Genomic DNA, 16,653 nt, shown 5'->3' on the forward strand with positions numbered 1-16,653 from the left:
AAGAGGGGACTATGCAAGGTAAGAGGAATAGGTGCAAAGCAGAATAGAGGATATGTGGAGTGTAAGGTATAGAGCAGAAAGCCGGCGGCAGGTGGGAATAGTGGCACGCAGGGTGACGGGGCGGGGCGGCACGGCACGTCCGCCGACGGGGTGGGCTGACCGAGAGGGTAGAGGACCACTGGTGATATATGCCTTGGCTGCACTTGCCCTTTGGGAAGGCGATGACAGAGGAGTCTTGGACAGGAGAGACTTTGATGAACAGAGACCCCGGCCACGATCCTCCGCAACGAATAAAGTGACTAGCTTGGCTCACCTAAAAGGAACTGGAGACCGGAAGGAGAAGGGGGCGTCGAATCGACGAGAGAGCTCTCCCTGATCGATTTCTCACCAGCTGCGGCAGGCGAGTCGAGAGTCGAATGATCGAGTCGAGTCGAGTCGAGGCGAGTCGAGGCGAGGCGACGTACGGGCCCTGGCTCGTGATCCCGGAATGTATTTTATTCACGGAGTAATGAAAATTCCCCTGCTGAATACGGATAGAGAGATGAAATTTTCTCGGATGCGCGTGGATGTGGGGTGGAAGAGGCTGGAATCGCGTTTGTGCAGCGTGGTGGTCCAGTTCCAGTTGGATTCGGGTGGTGTCAGTGTCACCGGTGGGTGGGCAAGTTTGCGAGGGTCCAGCTGGTCATGGCACCGTCCACTGACAGCGAGACGAGCTGAGCGGAGACGGGAGTTTTAGCCTCCGGTTTCCATGCTATTGGAGGTGCCACAGTGCGTTCGGGCTGCAGGCCCATGTGCTCAAGCGGGCCTTGAGTCATTTGGACTTGATTGGGCACCTTTTGGATAGTGGATCAGAACGCATTTGATTGGACCCAATTTCAATGTCTCTCGCAAAGTCACAGGTACCTTTCGAGCATCTTTGGATTTATTCAAGGAAAATTCCAGCCTCAAGGAACCAGACTCGCATAAACTCGTTCCTCATGAAGTTTCCATAGTCGGTGTTAGTTTTAATTACAGAGATCGACTATCCAAGCAACTCGTGAGAGAAACTTTACACTCGTGGAGCGTAAGGTACTGAAAGACGTGTCTCGAGTGGACATGACTTCTCGTGGTTTCTTGCATGTACCAGAAGATCAAGCCACAGTGAGGCTGATGTCCTCCAACCTTTCTGGGGAAAGCGCCCCCAAATGCGCCCAAGGTGGCTGGTCTTTTCAATGGAAGGAAACCTTGCTTTGCCTTAGCAGGGGCCTACCTAAGGCACCGGCTTCCTCCCCCGTCGCCTGCCACATGAAAGTACTATCCAATAATGTAGCCAGCCCTCGAACGAAACCTCGCAAATACATCACGAATCAACGTCGAATCACCAATCGACAACCTCACGGACAGTTTTGGAATTTGACGCAGATACCATCAATTGCACCCCAGCCCAGTAGGACTATCGAAGGCTCACGACTTTGTCCTTGCGACCACCTCTGAATCAACCAGTACTGCCAGTCATCTGTTCCACCATTGCTGAGTAAAACTCATTTCAGTCGGCCGGCCCAGGACCCCACCAGTCACATTCGACAATAATCGAGACTCATCGTGAGCTTCATCCCGGCCGCTCCGGCGGGAAACCCGTCACTTGCCACCATGGACACAGACGCGTACCGATTCCGCGTCCCCAAGCCGAATTATTTACCTCACAGGACCGACAAGGACGACATCGTTGAGGAATATGAGCCTCTCGGCCAAGCCAGTGAGCTTGACAACGCCAAGTACTTTGCTAAATGCAAGCGCATAGCTGAGGAGTCTGGCATCACACGACCTAAAGGCTACAATGTCTCTTTCCATTGCAATCCCGAAATGGAAAAGCACCACTTCGGCCAGACTCACCCTATGAAACCCTGGAGGCTTACCCTCTCCAAGAGTCTCATTTATTCTTACGGCATGTCCTTCGCCATGGACAACTACATCGCCCGCGCTGCCACATACGAGGAGCTCAACGATTTCCACTCAGACGACTATTTGGACTTCCTTGGCACCGTCCTGCCCGAGCCCGTTCCTAGGGACGTTGAGAACGCTAACCCCGATCTTAAGTTCAATCTGGGCGGCTCCGACTGTCCTCTATTCGAGGGCCTCTACGACTACTGTTCCATGTCAGCGGGCGGGTCTCTCGATGCTGCGCGCAAGATATGTTCGAACCAGTCCGACATTGCCGTTTCATGGGGAGGCGGCTTGCATCACGCGAAAAAGGCCGAGGCGTCTGGATTCTGTTACATCAACGACATCGTCCTAGCCATTCTGCAGCTACTACGGTGCTATCCTCGTGTCCTTTACATCGACATTGATGTGCATCACGGAGACGGTGTTGAAGAAGCATTTTATTCAACCGACCGCGTTATGACGGTATCATTCCACAAATACGACCCTCTCAACTTCTTCCCCGGTACTGGCGGACTGGACGACAATGGTCCTAAGAACGAGCATAACCCAGGCGCCCACCATGCCATTAACGTTCCTCTGAACGATGGCGTCACTGACGACCAGTACAAATGGCTCTTTGAGAATGTCATTGGAAAATGCATGGAGAAGTTCCGACCTAGCGCTATTGCGCTACAGTGTGGTGCCGACTCTCTCGCCGGAGATCGTCTCGGACGTTTCAATCTTCAAGTTCAAGGCCATGGCGCTTGCGTCGAGTTCTGCAAATCATTCGGAGTACCTATGATTCTCTTTGGCGGCGGCGGGTACACTCCCCGCAATGTTGCCCGTGCCTGGGCCTTTGAGACCAGCATCGCCATTGGTTGCCAGGACAAGATCGATCCTATTATTCCGACACACGCTCCCTGGAGAGACCAATTTAGGTATGAGGAGTTGTTCCCAACACTGGAACAGATTCTCGGGGAGCCACGTGTCAACCGCAACACACGAAAGAAACTCGATGAAGTATTGCAGCATGTGACAGAACAGCTGAGATTCGTGCAAGCCGCTCCAAGTGTACAATACCAGACCATCCCCCCAGACCTGGGCGGTCTGAGAGACGACGTTGAAGCAGCACTCAAAGAACAGCGAGAGGCCGAGAACGACGCTGTGAGGAAACAACGAGAAGAGGCAGTTGGACAAGCCATGGAGTATTGATGAGGGCACAGTGGCATGCCATCATAGCATGAGGGTACGTGGATACCAGGCGGCGTTTAAGGTGTATGAATGATTTCAAAGTCTAGCACTTGGCATCGTCAACGTCAGAGCGAGCCAGGCGGGAACTTTGCGAGGGAAATGATGAACAAGGACAGTCGTAAGGTTGATTCTGAGCTACTCTTCCAGTACCTCATTGCTAAGAAACATCAAACGAGGACCAATTAAGTTCCGTATTCGTCCTTAAAAAAAAAAACCAAGCCATTACTGCTGTATCAGGACATGTCATCTGTGAACACGATCCCTAGGACGGGCCGCTCATGTGTTGCTCATGGAATTATCTCAAGAAGTCTTGGCAGAACCGGATGCAAGAAAGGCAACTCTCCAACTAGAAAAGGTCCTCTTACGTCTATGATCAGGGCAAAGCTGATATTGTGGTTACCCGTCGTGCGTTGCAATATAGAATAATGGAACCAACCTCACCAACCCGCCCGTCTCTCATTCGACATTATTCGGCTGCCTAGATAGCGGGGCTCGGATCAGGACGCATGTCGGCCGCTACGTCCCACTTTGGCTAGATCCAAGCCGGGCACGTTGAGCAATTGTCCAATGGGAAGCAGCAGTATGATGAGCACCCTTAAGCTTAATCACCATTTCGAGATTCTCATTTATGCGACGACAATACCGACGGAGTGTTCCTTTGGGAAAGCGGGTAGAGGGAGAGGGGGATGAAGGAGCTGGTTTGTCTGTTAATCGGGGAAGAGGAGTTGTTGTTTTTTGAGATTCAAGGTCTTTGTGTTATTCTGCTTTGCGCGTTTGCTTGACCACAAGTTGCTTGCAAAATGATTCTTCAGATCACAAACAAAGGGGGAATGGGGTCGATTTCTACCTCACCTCACATCAGACGACTGAAAAAAAGTGAAATACGGGACGATGTCACCCTCGGCCCATGGGGCCATGAACGCTGTCTTACACCCCCATCTGGACCAATATTATGGCTACCGGTCAGCATTTAGATCAAGGCCAAGAAGGGTGTCTGTCTTTCTTCGCTCTTTCAGTATGCGAGGAAGCCCAGGATCGCGCCAATCGGCTTCCGCACTGATGCTTAATTTACGCAAAGCACGTCGTCCTTTGCTGTATTTGGGTTATTCGTACCGAAGGTTTCGCTCGTCGATGCCACGCTCCATCGCCTTGCATCCTTTCAACTAGCTGCCTGGAGGGAGGGAGGGGGCCACTTTATATCGACATTGTTCCCGCTTCGCACTAGGATTCCCACCCCCCGGATCCTGATATAAGTCAGATTGAAATGTATATAACAGCCTCCTTCGCTTCCTTCCCTCGATATAGAGAGTGATAGTTTCCTAGTTGTAGGATCGCGTTGTTTGAGACTCTACGCCCGCCCACAAATCTCTCCCCGTCAAACAACAGGGCCTTTCCTCCTCCCAAAATGGTCTCGTCACGACAGCTCGCCCTCCTGGCCGGAGCCCCGGCCGGCATCCTCGCCCTCGCCGCGCCGCTCGCGCCCCGCGCCGTGGACTACAGCAAGTGGAAGCCCGGTGTCAGCTTCCAGATCGTCCTCCACCACCCCATCTTGGCCGGGAGCACGGCCGACATCGTCCCCGCCAACGCCGACGTCTGGGATATCGACCTGCAGCACGCCGTCGACTACCCTAACATCATTCCCACTCTCAAGGTGAGACGGCCGGCCTGTCTACACACGATATGTGCTATATTTTGCTAACATGTACCCTCCCCCCCAAAAAAAAGTCGGCGGGAAAGATTGTAATGTGCTACTTCAACGGCGGCGCCCTCCAAGACTGGGACGAAGACCTCGATTCCTTCCCCTCCGACGTCATCGGCTCGCCCCTGAACCCGCCCTACACGGACGAGCGCTACCTCAACATCAAAGACGCCCGCGTCGTGACCCTCATGAAGGCCCGCCTCGAGCGCGCCGCCTCCATCGGCTGCGACGCCGTCGACCCGGACAACATTGACGCCTGGGCCGAAGACGGCGACGACCCGACGGGTTTCAACCTCCAACCCGCCGATTACGCGACCTACATCTCCGCGCTGGCGGCCCACGCGCACACGCTCGACACCACGGCCGGTTCCGGGAGGAAGCTGCTGCTGGGGCAGAAGAACGCGCCGACGATTGCGCCGCAGCTTGCGTCCGTGGCGGATTTCGCGGTGCTCGAGACGTGTCTCGGCACGAGGACGTCGGACGAGGTTGAGCCGTTTTGCGCGGATTTCCAGCCGTACATCGCGGCGGGCAAGCCCGTTTTCCAGATCGAGTACCCCACGAGCGTGCGGGACGACGATTCGATCAGCCAGGTTGATTACAACTACTTTTGCGTCAACAAGAATGGCAACGATGGGTTCAGCGAGGTGCTGAAGCACGCGAGCGAGCAGGTCGATGGATGGGGCCAGTTTTGCGGGTTGGGGCTTACGGGGGGCAGGTTTGAGACGCCGACTGTTGATGAGGGGGATGATGAGGAGTAAAAGGGTTAAGGTCTATAGGAGAGATATGTTCACCAAGAAGGCCTCGAATAGGGTGGCTGCTATGAACGATTACTATGGACATGGCTTCAATTCTTGTACTTAAACTTATATCCAGGAGAACATGTACATGCTGGTAACGATATTTCATACAGTTCAAAGGACGAAAAGATTCCGCAACTCCGTGCAGGCCATGACATGGAAGCAAACAACCAGAGCGAAAAGGCATGCCAGAAAGCCGTAGTGAATCTCAGGGAGAGCCCTTCCCTCGAAAGACTTTAGTTGTGGAGCTGAACAGAAGCCTCGGCCTCCTGCTCCAACATTTTACGCTTCAGCCCCCTCGCTTTCAGCGCCACATACCCAACCAGCGCAATACCGACGGCGAGGCCGGCCGAGAGCAGAATAATGTTGACAGGCACGGGATCGCCGCCAAACGTCTGGTGGAACAGGACATCCAGCCCGGACTGCAAAAAGTTGAAGAGGCCCGACAGGCAGATGATGGTGCCGTACACGGTACCAAAGGTCTCAAAGCCAAACACCTTGGCGCTGTAGTCGGACACGGCCGTGTAGTAAAAGGGACGGTAGAGCACAAAGAGGCAGACCTGGATGTAGGCCGCGCCCATGTTGTCGACGACGCCCAGCACGCCAATGGTGGTGGCGATGGTGACGAGCGCCGTCAGGACGGTGACAGTGCTCGTGTGGTCGAGGAGAACGCCGATGAAGGGGATGGAGAGGATGCCGCCCACGGGGAGGGCGACGTCGAAAAAGTTGTTGATCTCGATGGCCTTGCCCATGTCACCAAAGATGACTTCATACTGCGCCCGGATAGTGGCGACGAAATAGTTGATGCGGAGCATCTGGATGACGGTGAAGAGGCAGATGAGGATGAACCATGGCGAGGCGATCTGGCGCAGGGCCGAGCGGTTATGCATCACGCCCCAGACGCCCGAGGTCTCGTTCTTGTTCTCCTGGCGGATCTGCTTATCCACCTTTTGGGTGCCCAGCAACTGCTCTACATCGGCAACGACAGACTCACGGTGTCGGCGTTCCTCGCGCAGTAGAGCCGTGTTCTCGTCAACTTGATCGTCGTACGGGTTCGGATCTGATTCGTTCGCGGCCGCGGTCTCCTCTTGCAACTCGACCAGCTCTCCCACCGTCTTGTATGACTGCTTGGGCATCAACGCGAATTGGGCAACGATGATGAAAACCGGAACGATCAGGTACACTTTGAAAAACTTCTCATGGCCAAAGGTACCCTCGGATGCTTGGAATATTAGGCGGTAGACCAGGAACAAGGCGCTAGAGGCGTCAAAAGCACCAGTCATGAGTGCGAGAATGAAGCCAGAATGCTTCGGGAACGCATTGGATAGTTGGAAGGACGAAATGTAGGTGAATGGGCCGCCCAAAGCAAGACACAGATATCCAATAAGAAAACCGTCGAAAGGGAGTGTCTTGGCATAAGCCATCAGAATTGATCCGATGATCAAGAAGACACTGCCAACAAGTCCACAAACACGCGGGCCAGCGTGGTCGAGCAGGGCGCCAACGGGCAAAGCCGCGATGTTGGTACCGACCGCTGCCACGGTAAACATGAGATTGAGGTGAATCTCAACACACGTATCGTCGGGAGTTGAGTTGGACTCGTCGGTGGAACAGACGTCGCTGTAAGCACCCTCTCGTTTGAGCACCGGCTTCAATGCCGCAAAACCAAAGGCGATACCCGCTGCAAAGAGGCAGTAGATCACGGCGATTGTGACTTGGACTACAAGAATTGGTCAGCACATGTTCCGTGTCACAGTATACGGTATCACGGCGCCGGGCACTTATTTGACGGCAGGTGACGGGCTTATTGGTGAGACGAGCGACGTACGAATTCTTTTCCATTGTGGAACTTCAAAAGCGCCAACAGCAAGTACGGTATCAGGCTTGCTCGCTGCAGGATCCCATTCGTCGGGAAGAGGGTTGAATGTGAGACGTCCCGCCCTTACACTAGAAGCATCGCTGCCTCGTCTCGATCCCTGGGCTTGGGGGAGGAATTGGAAAGTTTCCACCGAGGCCACACGGCTCAAAGACATGGTGACTGATCAGTTTGTCGATGTTTCTTCGTGAGTGAGTTGCCAATGAGTAAGATGAAAACGAGAGTCAGTGCCAACAAATATATCAACGAGCAACTGTTGAAGAAAATAGCCGCCGATAAATAGGTTCGAGGAGGAAGTCGAGCTGAGGTTAAGAGGTGGAGCCGAGCTCGAGATAGCTAGCCCAGCGAGCTCCGGTTCGCCAATGACAATCCGTCGATAGGCAGAGAGGTTGGCGAGACTCGATCGAATGGGGTAAGGCAAGGTAGGATAGAACGAGATACACTGCAGAGCGGAATTTTTTCAGACTTTTCAATCGAGATAAGGCTCTTTATCTGTCGATCGAGAACCAAGGCTTTGCTGCATGTCCTGCAGAGATTTTCTGACGTAGTGTAGTGTAGTCTTTGGTGTTTCCCCCCATTCAACCGGAATCGCGGGGCACACCATACAATGATGGATTGACGACAACCCCAGAGCTGTGGACGGCACGGCAGCACTCTCGCAGTCGCTGCTCTTGGTCAGAACTAGGACAGATTGAGTGAATGCCGTAAAGACGAAACAGCGAGCAAAGATATCGACAAGGTAAGGATATTTAAAATCTAAATAAAATAAAAAAATGCTCGAAAGAATTGTAGGAAGGGTGTCGAGGTTAAAGTAGAGAAAATCTCCAACAGACGAGTGATCAGGTGGCGATGCGGGGAAGCGCCGATTGGGCGAGAGGAGGGGTTCAAGGTTGCAAATTGAAGAACACGGGCAGGACACGCGGATGGATGGGATGCAGCTGGGTTTGGTTCACAGAGAAAGAGCCAATGCTTTTTGGAGTAAGGCACCATGGGCAAGCACAATAAGGCAGGGGAAGCGGGGGCAGAGTAGACAATATGTAAGAGAATAACGTCGTAGAAAATGCCCTTGGCCTCCCTGCCTCGGTATGTAAGTCTTGCCCAGCCGCTGTTATGCAGTTTCCACCAAGAGGTCCGCATGCATGGGCGACAGAATGGAAATCGGATGAAGGAATTGAACCGTCATGTGGCCCTCCTTCTCCGGTGGGCACCACATACCGTCCCCGATCTGCCGCCATGAACCGAACCGCATGGGCCCGGCCGCACGGGGAATGGGAGCGACGGAATGGGGTCAATGGTTAAGAAGGAGCCACCCCACACGACAGATCATGTCAGATTTGATGGGCAATCTGGTATGCGAGTTGTCACCTGAAGCTTAAGCTGATTGCAGCTGGTGTTTTGTAAGACCCGTTGGAAAACAATTTCAGCCAATGCAAACCGTTGGAAAAGAAGAGCAGAAAAGGTTCCCAAAATGGCGTAGATGAAAACGGAAGGAGACCCTCTTGGTCCTCGATACATTACCTTATTATTTGGGCTGCCAAATACCTTAGTACCTACTACCTACCCCCTACCGAGCCTGCGGCAAATCAACAATAGAGGAATAAACACAATGACTGGATGCAAGTGACTCTTGTTAATTGGAGATGGCATTCGTCGCAAATCCAGATCAGCGCCAGTTTACATAATAAGACGACTTAGCCACCTCTGTCGACACCATCTCCTCATCATCCTCTAACCCAATCCAACCCAGTAAGCAACGGTGCCAAAGTCAGCGGTAAGACCGGCTAAAGAAATTCAAGAAGAAAGTCACACCTTGTAGCGTTTGGCATCAATCGTACAAGCGTGAATCAAATGTCCCATGATGCCATATCGTCGATGTGCTTCAAGTCCGGACCATGATACGCATCGTGGCTTGGTGAATACTTCGAAATTCACCGTCCAACGGTCTGCTTGAACCACTGTGGCGGCCCGTAAACCCACGATTACCATCTAACCGCATGCGGGGACGGGCCATCCCCCATCTGACGGCCCCCGGCCCGAACGGCGTCAAAGAAGCCGGCGGCGGGTGCGAGGTTTGCCTGGCCGCCGACGTCTGCCCCTGAACCCCGAGGCCCAACTTCGCCATGGGTTCTAGCCCGATGACTCTGTCTTACACGGATGCTAAACCCAACCTTGGTTGGCAATGGCAAAGTAGGATAGTCGTGAGCAGTAAAATTAAAAACTAACATTGCGTCGGCAATACACGAAGCGGCTATAAGGGTACCCCCAACGCCCGCGGGCTACGCTCGTCATGAGACCACCCGCGAAAACAATACAAGCACGGTAGCAAGGCAAACAGCGATAGACAAAGAAAACGATGCGTCATGGTGACAATGTGCCGGCGAGGGCTGCCGTTCAAACTCTGCCCTTCCCCAAATCTTCCCGTCCATTCTTATGCAAACTACCCGAGTCGAGTATCCATCATCTCTAACCCCCTACTAACTGTTTCCTGTTGTACTTTGTTTTGCGGCAAAACGTCGGCACCCAACCGCGAAAGAAAACACCTCATAAAGGTAATCGTAAGGCATCGTCGCAGATCGTGGCTCGAGTTGACATGGGCCGAATTCGCCGATAGAAAGGAGATGTCTGTCTCGGCTTGTCGTGATTCCGGGATAGTTCCAGTTGCGCCCTCGGGCTATTGACCTCGTCCCCCATCCATCGCTCCAACTTTTCCTCTCCAAACGTCTCCACAGCATGAATATTATGCACACAAATTAGAAAAAGGCCATCAAAGATCGTAAGCGGACGTGTCGTGCCGATCCGTCGATACTCTAGAGGTATTCACGAGAAACAAAAGCAAGAACATCCACGCCAGAAAACTGCTGGTCATGGGCTCTTCACTTGTAGAATCTGATGATGGCCTTTGCGCTGCCGGAAATGGCCGTCTGGGAATTGCGTGTTAGTCAAGGGACGATGTCCATGCGCCAAATTAGATAAACTTACAGTACAGCCAGTGCCACCTCCGGTGTAAGAGCCGCCAACAAGCGCACACTTGCTGTTAGCACCGGTGATTTCAATGTTGAAATCGAGCTGGGCGGTCGATGTTGGTGCGTTGTTGAAGATGGAGATGTAAGTGTTGCCGTCGGTGCTCTTGCCAACACCAATGTTGACAGGAGCCCAGTTACCAGCTCCAAGAGGGTCCTTGGAGCTCTTCCAGACGCAGGCATCCTCGACGCCGTAGCCGAGCTTGTTGACGTAGTACTGGGCGGTGGTGGGGCTGTCGTTCCAGACGTAGTAGTCGGCAGAGGCGGGGTTGGTGAGAGCCAATTGTTGACCAGGCTGGGGAACAGTGGCGATGACCATGGACTCGGTACCGGGGTAGTCGGTACGGCAGACGCAGGAGATGTCATCGAGGTCGTTCTGGATAAAGACGCCGCCGGCTCCCTGTTCGCAGAGGGTCTTCTTGGTAGGGCGGGAGAGCTCGAGGTAGCCATCGGCGTTGCAGTAAAGTCCACCGATAGACTGCTTGGTCGAGCCCTGAGCGGTAGGCCATTGAGTCTTCTGGTAGCCAACGGGGCAGGAGTAGGAGCAGAAGGAGTTCTTGGAGCAGCCGCCATCAGAGGCAACAGCAGTCTCGATGAAAGAGATGGCGGCGTCACCGACACTGTAGTTGGGGGTTCTCTGGATACCAGTCCAGCCGTTGGTGCCGAGATACTCGACGGGAACGGCGCCGTAGTCGGAGGGGAACTGGGAGCAGGGGATGGTGCCGCTGGGGAACTCGGCGGACAGACCCTTGCCTCCGGAGCTGCTGGAGCCTCCGCTCGAGGCCTTGGTGGAAGCGGGCGCCTGGGTAGAGGTGGATGAAGGCGTCGGGGTGGACGAGGTGGAAGACTTAACAACCTTGGCCTCGAAGAACTGGGCGTCCTTAGAAGTGGAAGCCACGGGGGCCTTGGAGGTCGAGGCCGACGGCAGAGGGGTCGAGGAGGGAGTGGTCTCGCCAACGACAACGAACAGGCCATCGGCGATACCCTTCTTGGCTTCCTCTTCACTGATAGGCTTTCCTCCCAGTTCGTAGGCGACCACGGTCGGGCCGGACTCGTACACGACGACGACGTCGCGCTGGTCGAGAGCGGTGTCCTTCTTGACGTGGCGGTGACGGTGGTTGTGGGGTTGAGCAACAACACCGGCGGCGAGGGATGCCGCAATGGCGAGGTTAATGATGGACCTCATATTGTCGATTGATGTTGATATTCTAGAGTACGTGTTAGCGCATCATGGACATCAATTGCGTTGGAGTGTACACAAAAGGCGTTTCGTAGGGGGGCGGTGAGACGCTGCATCGGCAGGCAATGAATGAGCTTGCAATAACAACAACAACCACAGCATCAACGATGCAGTTGCTGCTTTCTGTTGGTCGCTTTCAATGCTGCGCGCAAGTTGCTGTTTCCTCTTGCGATGCTGTATTGCGCGTTCTGCCCGAATCGCTTTTGTGTAGACCCCCAATTGGGAGGCGTTTTCCTCCGTCACAACCAACTCACCCTTTTCTCGCGAGTAGTCAAATCAGAACCGAGAATTGTTTCGATGTATGGCGTGTCTTGTCGGCGTTGATAGTGATCGAAACGGAGAAAATCGTACTAGGTGATTACAGGATAACGAGTGTTGGCTGATTCGGATTCAAAAGAGTGTAAGTGAGAGCGAACTCTCTAGTTGGGAATCAACGCGGTGAACGAGAATGAAGAGCTCGATGACCAGGAGAAACTGAGAAGAGGGAGAAGGAGAGGGTGAGGTGGAGGAAAACAGGGTAAAGAGGCCATGTCGTGGATCCCTTGGGAAATTAGGAAGACCAGGCGCGGCAGGTACGCCAGGTACAAGCCGTACAAGCCACCCGGGCCTCCAAGACCACCCAGTGCACCCCCAAGCCTGCCCAAGACCACCCCCAGGCGCTATTATCAGAAACAAGACCAGACGATCCCGCCCGCGGGCTGCAGGTACAGACACACTTACGAGGGCACCAGCCGCCGTACCTCGCAGCAAAGCGGTGCGTCCCCCCCAGAAGGGGAAGGAAAGGGGGTTATCTGCCTGGATGGGACTAGCGGCAAATTAGAATTAGTGGTTCGTTGGATCCATTTATTTTTACGTTGACATGGACGGCGGAGCCTTTTGGAGCCCTTTGGACGAGTTCACAGGCACCTAGACCGGGGCCCTGACCTAGTGTAGACCTGGACCTGGACCTGGACCTTGACCTGCGCTCTCTCGCTTCGCGTTCGATTGCTATTACTCCGTACACAGAAAGGCAAGGTACGGATGGATGGATGGACGGACGGATACCTTACTTCCATTGGGTGCTTGGCTGATTGCTCCTTCCTCCATCTTGAATTCGGTGCTTCGCACCTGCCCGCGGGATCCCATGATTCCTTCCCATGTATCCTAGCCACGCCCACAAGCTAAGGTACAACCAACTTTAGTGGACTCTGGAGGACAGAGACTGGAGAGGACCACCAGGTGCTGCTGCATGTGAAGCCTGGGGCACATGGACATGCGCACGGCGGGACCCAGAAGACGCAAATCCCCCTCCTTTTTGGATGTCTGCATTGTGTCGTACGAGGAAAGTGGAAGGCGTCTGCAGCCAACAGGCGTGGCCCCCTTCCTCCTTCTTGGGTTCCTTCCTGGCCAAAAGACCCAAAAGGCAGCTGGTAATGGTCGCAAATCCGGGTCCAAGGCATGAGAAGCATATTGCCTTCATTTGCCATTTTCATCATTCGTGGGCCAACTTGGTCAAGCAGACGGCAACTCTTCATGGATGCACTTGTACTCTGTGCCTTCATCCTGGCACTGCGCCCAAAGAGCACACAAAAATCAATCGGGCTGTGGCACTCTCCCACGAGGCACTTTCAGGGACGTCCCGGTCACACTGCTTGACCCTCCCGCTGCGGCGTCGCCTCGTCTTCTTCCACACAGCTGTCGTCCCATCAATTCTTTATTTGCATCCTTCTTTTTCTGCTCGCCTCAGGCAAGATCAGTTCGTCCCATCATGCGTCCATCCTATGCTTCTGGGCAGAAAAAAAAAAAGCAACGTCAGAAACATAACTAACGGTGCCTGTAGGAAACAACTGCAGCGCACATATACGACGGGATCTAATGCGAGACAAACCAACTGGCGAAACAAGCCATTACCGCCAACCATAGCCGTTGCGTGTCAAGCCACCGCCTCGTCCGCATTTTCCTCTCCCCCCTTTTTCCTTCCTGAGTCCGCCTCTGTATCCGTATTCTCGTTGCACAATTGGACGAATGGATCATATCATCCCCGGACAAAGATGCAGCGCTGCGGAAATATTCGTCGTCACCCCAGCTCCAACTCGACAAGCCCTGTCGGCCGAATGACGATCACCGCTGCCATTGCATGCGACAGTTGAATGGATTATTCCTACAAAGTCACTACGCATACTATCCCAGTCAAAACCCTGTCCCTGATACAACACAGCCAGCCTGTCGCCGTGTCAATTGACGGCTCGATTTTCCCTCTTGGTCTTTGTCGACGACTCTGGCCTTCACCCAGTCGAATCAGATTGCCTTGGCACAATCAAAGAACCATGCATAGGTAAACCAATCCCTGCTCCCACTAACCATGGGCTGGCTTTTGGCAGCTTTGCTCAATTTCGATACTGCGAGGCAATTAACCGTCTGTCAAGCGCCTTTCCCGAAAATGTCGACGATGTTATTTCCACTCGCCAGGCTGGTCAATTGGTCTCCTTTGTTTTTATCGATTCGTCGCTATCGTCGTCGTCGCCCTCGGCTGTCGTCGTCGTCACCTCACATATCAATTCGATGATGTGGGAATGGGATACCTATCATCCGGCACCAGCAACTAGCTAGCCTCTTTCCTCTGAACCATGGTCCCCCTTTTGTTTGGGTCTTCTCCAGACTCCGACCATCCATTGTTGATTTCGGCTGTCCTTGTCACCGTGTCACAGCCACCGTGCGCTACTACAATTGACATCAAGCGCTCATACGAGATTCGGCTCTTAGCGACGTTACACGGTTACCATCGACAATCGCCGTAGAGATGGATCACGGGTGGCGGGTGACGGAGGTTATTGCAACCCCAGTTACCCCTATCGCCCATCGGTTTTCGGTACAGATACGCACTCGAGGAGTAGGAATAGCTTTGAATTTTGGAGTCCAGCAAGCGCCACTGGCCAAGGGTCGAGAACAGATTCGCGATGAACCCTTCTTGCGCACGTACATGTCCACGTCGTCTGAAATCTGGAGAATCCCTGACCAGCTGATGCAAAGCCATCCTGAGCGGGAAAGAACATCCTTCAGTCCAAAACTGCTCATGAAGAATCTATCATCGGTCTACGGAGTACCAAAGACTAATGTACACCAAGCTTCGCTACAGAATTCCGCTTGAAATGCGCGATGCACCCACTCAGTTAGCTCCCCACCGACGGTGCTACGTGGGCTTCTTTGTGAGGATTCAGTAAATCTCTCCAGCAACCAAATCTTATTTACAACCATGACGACCAAAGTGCCAGATGCCACTATCTTACGGGCTTCCGCTAGAACGAATGAATGGAGAACCGAGAGATTTCGGCTTCTCGTCGTGCTGTGGATCATCCCCTCTCCAGGTATACAAGAGCGTCGTATCTACTTTCTCAACAACAATACTATGGGCCAAAAGATCAACGACAGAGAGCTAACTCACCGCGAACCACGCCAATGGCTTCAATAGCGTTGCACATCATCCATTATCCGCCGGTCGCTAATTAGTAACGACGAACACTCACTCGTACTTGGCCCGACACTACCTACAAATATCCACCACTTGTGACTACCGCGGTTGCCAAGACGAAGGGACAATAAGAACCATGGAGATCCGACCAAGCTTTGATCGTAGCTACCTAGGTACGGATACAGCGCGTGCTCGCTCAATCACGACCCTTCAAAGGCGTCAGGCCTTTGGACTCTCACACCACCTATGAAGTATTCGTACAGATTACTCTTACAGGCTATGATTATTTACCTGCTGGGCCGTGCCATTTCCTTCATCTCATTTCGGCCATGACGTCCACAAATCCACACCACAATTTCGGAAGTTACGATCGATCTGCGCTAGAGCGAAAAGCAATGGCCGCGCAGCCACCACCTTCCCACCTGAAACGTTGAAACATTGACAGCCTTCTGGGTCCAGGCCTGTACGATTTATCGGTCTTCACGAGAGGTACAGGGAGAGGCCCTTCTCCCAAACCCAATGGCCATTTACGAGGAGAGTCATGTCACGAGCCCTGCTGACTGCTGCACGAAAGACCCCCCCCCCCCTCATCGGCTCGAGAGTGCCGTGGGCTATTCGTACCTGGGGCTTGCGTAAGTGGTCGGCATCGACGATAATCTAGTTCGATTAATAGTCCCCCACTTCACGCCGAAATAGTACGACAAACTCAAGTGAAAGTCACCCAATTGGTGGTCGAACTCGCGTCACTGGAAAGTTACCCACCAAACCTCGTACTTTGGAATTCGTGATCTTGAACATCAGCGAGACCCTCATCCGCAACATCAAAGAAATCTGTCATGGCGCCGGCTTCCAGGACGAGAGATTCCTGGCGGGCGTCCGTTCCATACCAGCAGAACGACGCGACTTTGATCATAACAACGCCAACTCGCCCACGAGACCCGTCCCGCCCGCTTTGCACATGTATTACAAAAACACGCCATCTGGCGGTGCATTCCAGGCTCGACGTTGGTTTGGTTATCCACTCTATGGTCCAGTGCTGCTCTTCGCTCTAGCCCATGCCCATCTCACAGCTTCTAGAGCCTCACGGGACGGGACCGCCGTTGTTTTGACCAGAGACATTGGTCAGAAACAGGGGGGGCGATTGATTGTCAGGCACAGGAATGGCTAATTGCGGCACTTGAATTATTCAACTCATCTGCTGGTCGAAGTTATGCCTCTTGACTGACGGCAGCTGTCGAGACACGGCACCATCAATCGCATATCGCTCTCGTCTCGTCTCGTTTCTTCCTGATGCAAGTTTTTGCGCCCTTTCCATCGCGTCGCAAGGTGTACTTAGAACCTAGCAAGCTTGATTGCGACCCAGGCGCAACACGACTCGTGTTATTCAGCATAGTTATACGGCCTAGGCATAGCGTACCTA

The 16,653-nt window shown here is 53.5% G+C and overlaps 4 protein-coding genes across 4 annotated transcripts; 2 read left to right on the top strand and 2 right to left on the bottom strand.

The window, feature by feature from the left end:
- Positions 1 to 1,629: 1,629 nt before the first annotated feature.
- HOS2_1 (histone deacetylase) lies at positions 1,630 to 3,114 on the top strand (the record flags this gene model as incomplete). Its single annotated transcript, XM_053195166.1, has 1 exon — positions 1,630 to 3,114. The coding sequence occupies one exon, from the start codon at positions 1,630 to 1,632 to the stop codon at positions 3,112 to 3,114; it is 1,485 nt and encodes a 494-aa protein (XP_053047437.1).
- A 1,444-nt stretch (positions 3,115 to 4,558) lies between these two features.
- HOS2_2 (histone deacetylase) lies at positions 4,559 to 5,610 on the top strand (the record flags this gene model as incomplete). Its single annotated transcript, XM_053195165.1, has 2 exons — positions 4,559 to 4,804; positions 4,879 to 5,610. 2 exons carry the CDS (start codon positions 4,559 to 4,561, stop codon positions 5,608 to 5,610), a joined length of 978 nt encoding a protein of 325 aa, XP_053047436.1.
- A 275-nt stretch (positions 5,611 to 5,885) lies between these two features.
- N0V96_001926 (uncharacterized protein) lies at positions 5,886 to 7,682 on the bottom strand (the record flags this gene model as incomplete). The annotated part of the gene is made up of 2 exons (XM_053195164.1): positions 5,886 to 7,369; positions 7,478 to 7,682. 2 exons carry the CDS (start codon positions 7,680 to 7,682, stop codon positions 5,886 to 5,888), a joined length of 1,689 nt encoding a protein of 562 aa, XP_053047435.1.
- A 2,716-nt stretch (positions 7,683 to 10,398) lies between these two features.
- Positions 10,399 to 11,731, bottom strand: SUN4 (Sperm-associated antigen 4 protein; the record flags this gene model as incomplete). Its single annotated transcript, XM_053195163.2, has 2 exons — positions 10,399 to 10,446; positions 10,505 to 11,731. 2 exons carry the CDS (start codon positions 11,729 to 11,731, stop codon positions 10,399 to 10,401), a joined length of 1,275 nt encoding a protein of 424 aa, XP_053047434.2.
- Between the last annotated feature and the right edge of the window lie 4,922 nt (positions 11,732 to 16,653).

Source organism: Colletotrichum fioriniae (genome assembly GCF_027942845.1).
Source record: "Colletotrichum fioriniae strain IMI 355084 chromosome Unknown scaffold_2, whole genome shotgun sequence".
Lineage (NCBI taxonomy): Eukaryota > Fungi > Ascomycota > Sordariomycetes > Glomerellales > Glomerellaceae > Colletotrichum > Colletotrichum fioriniae.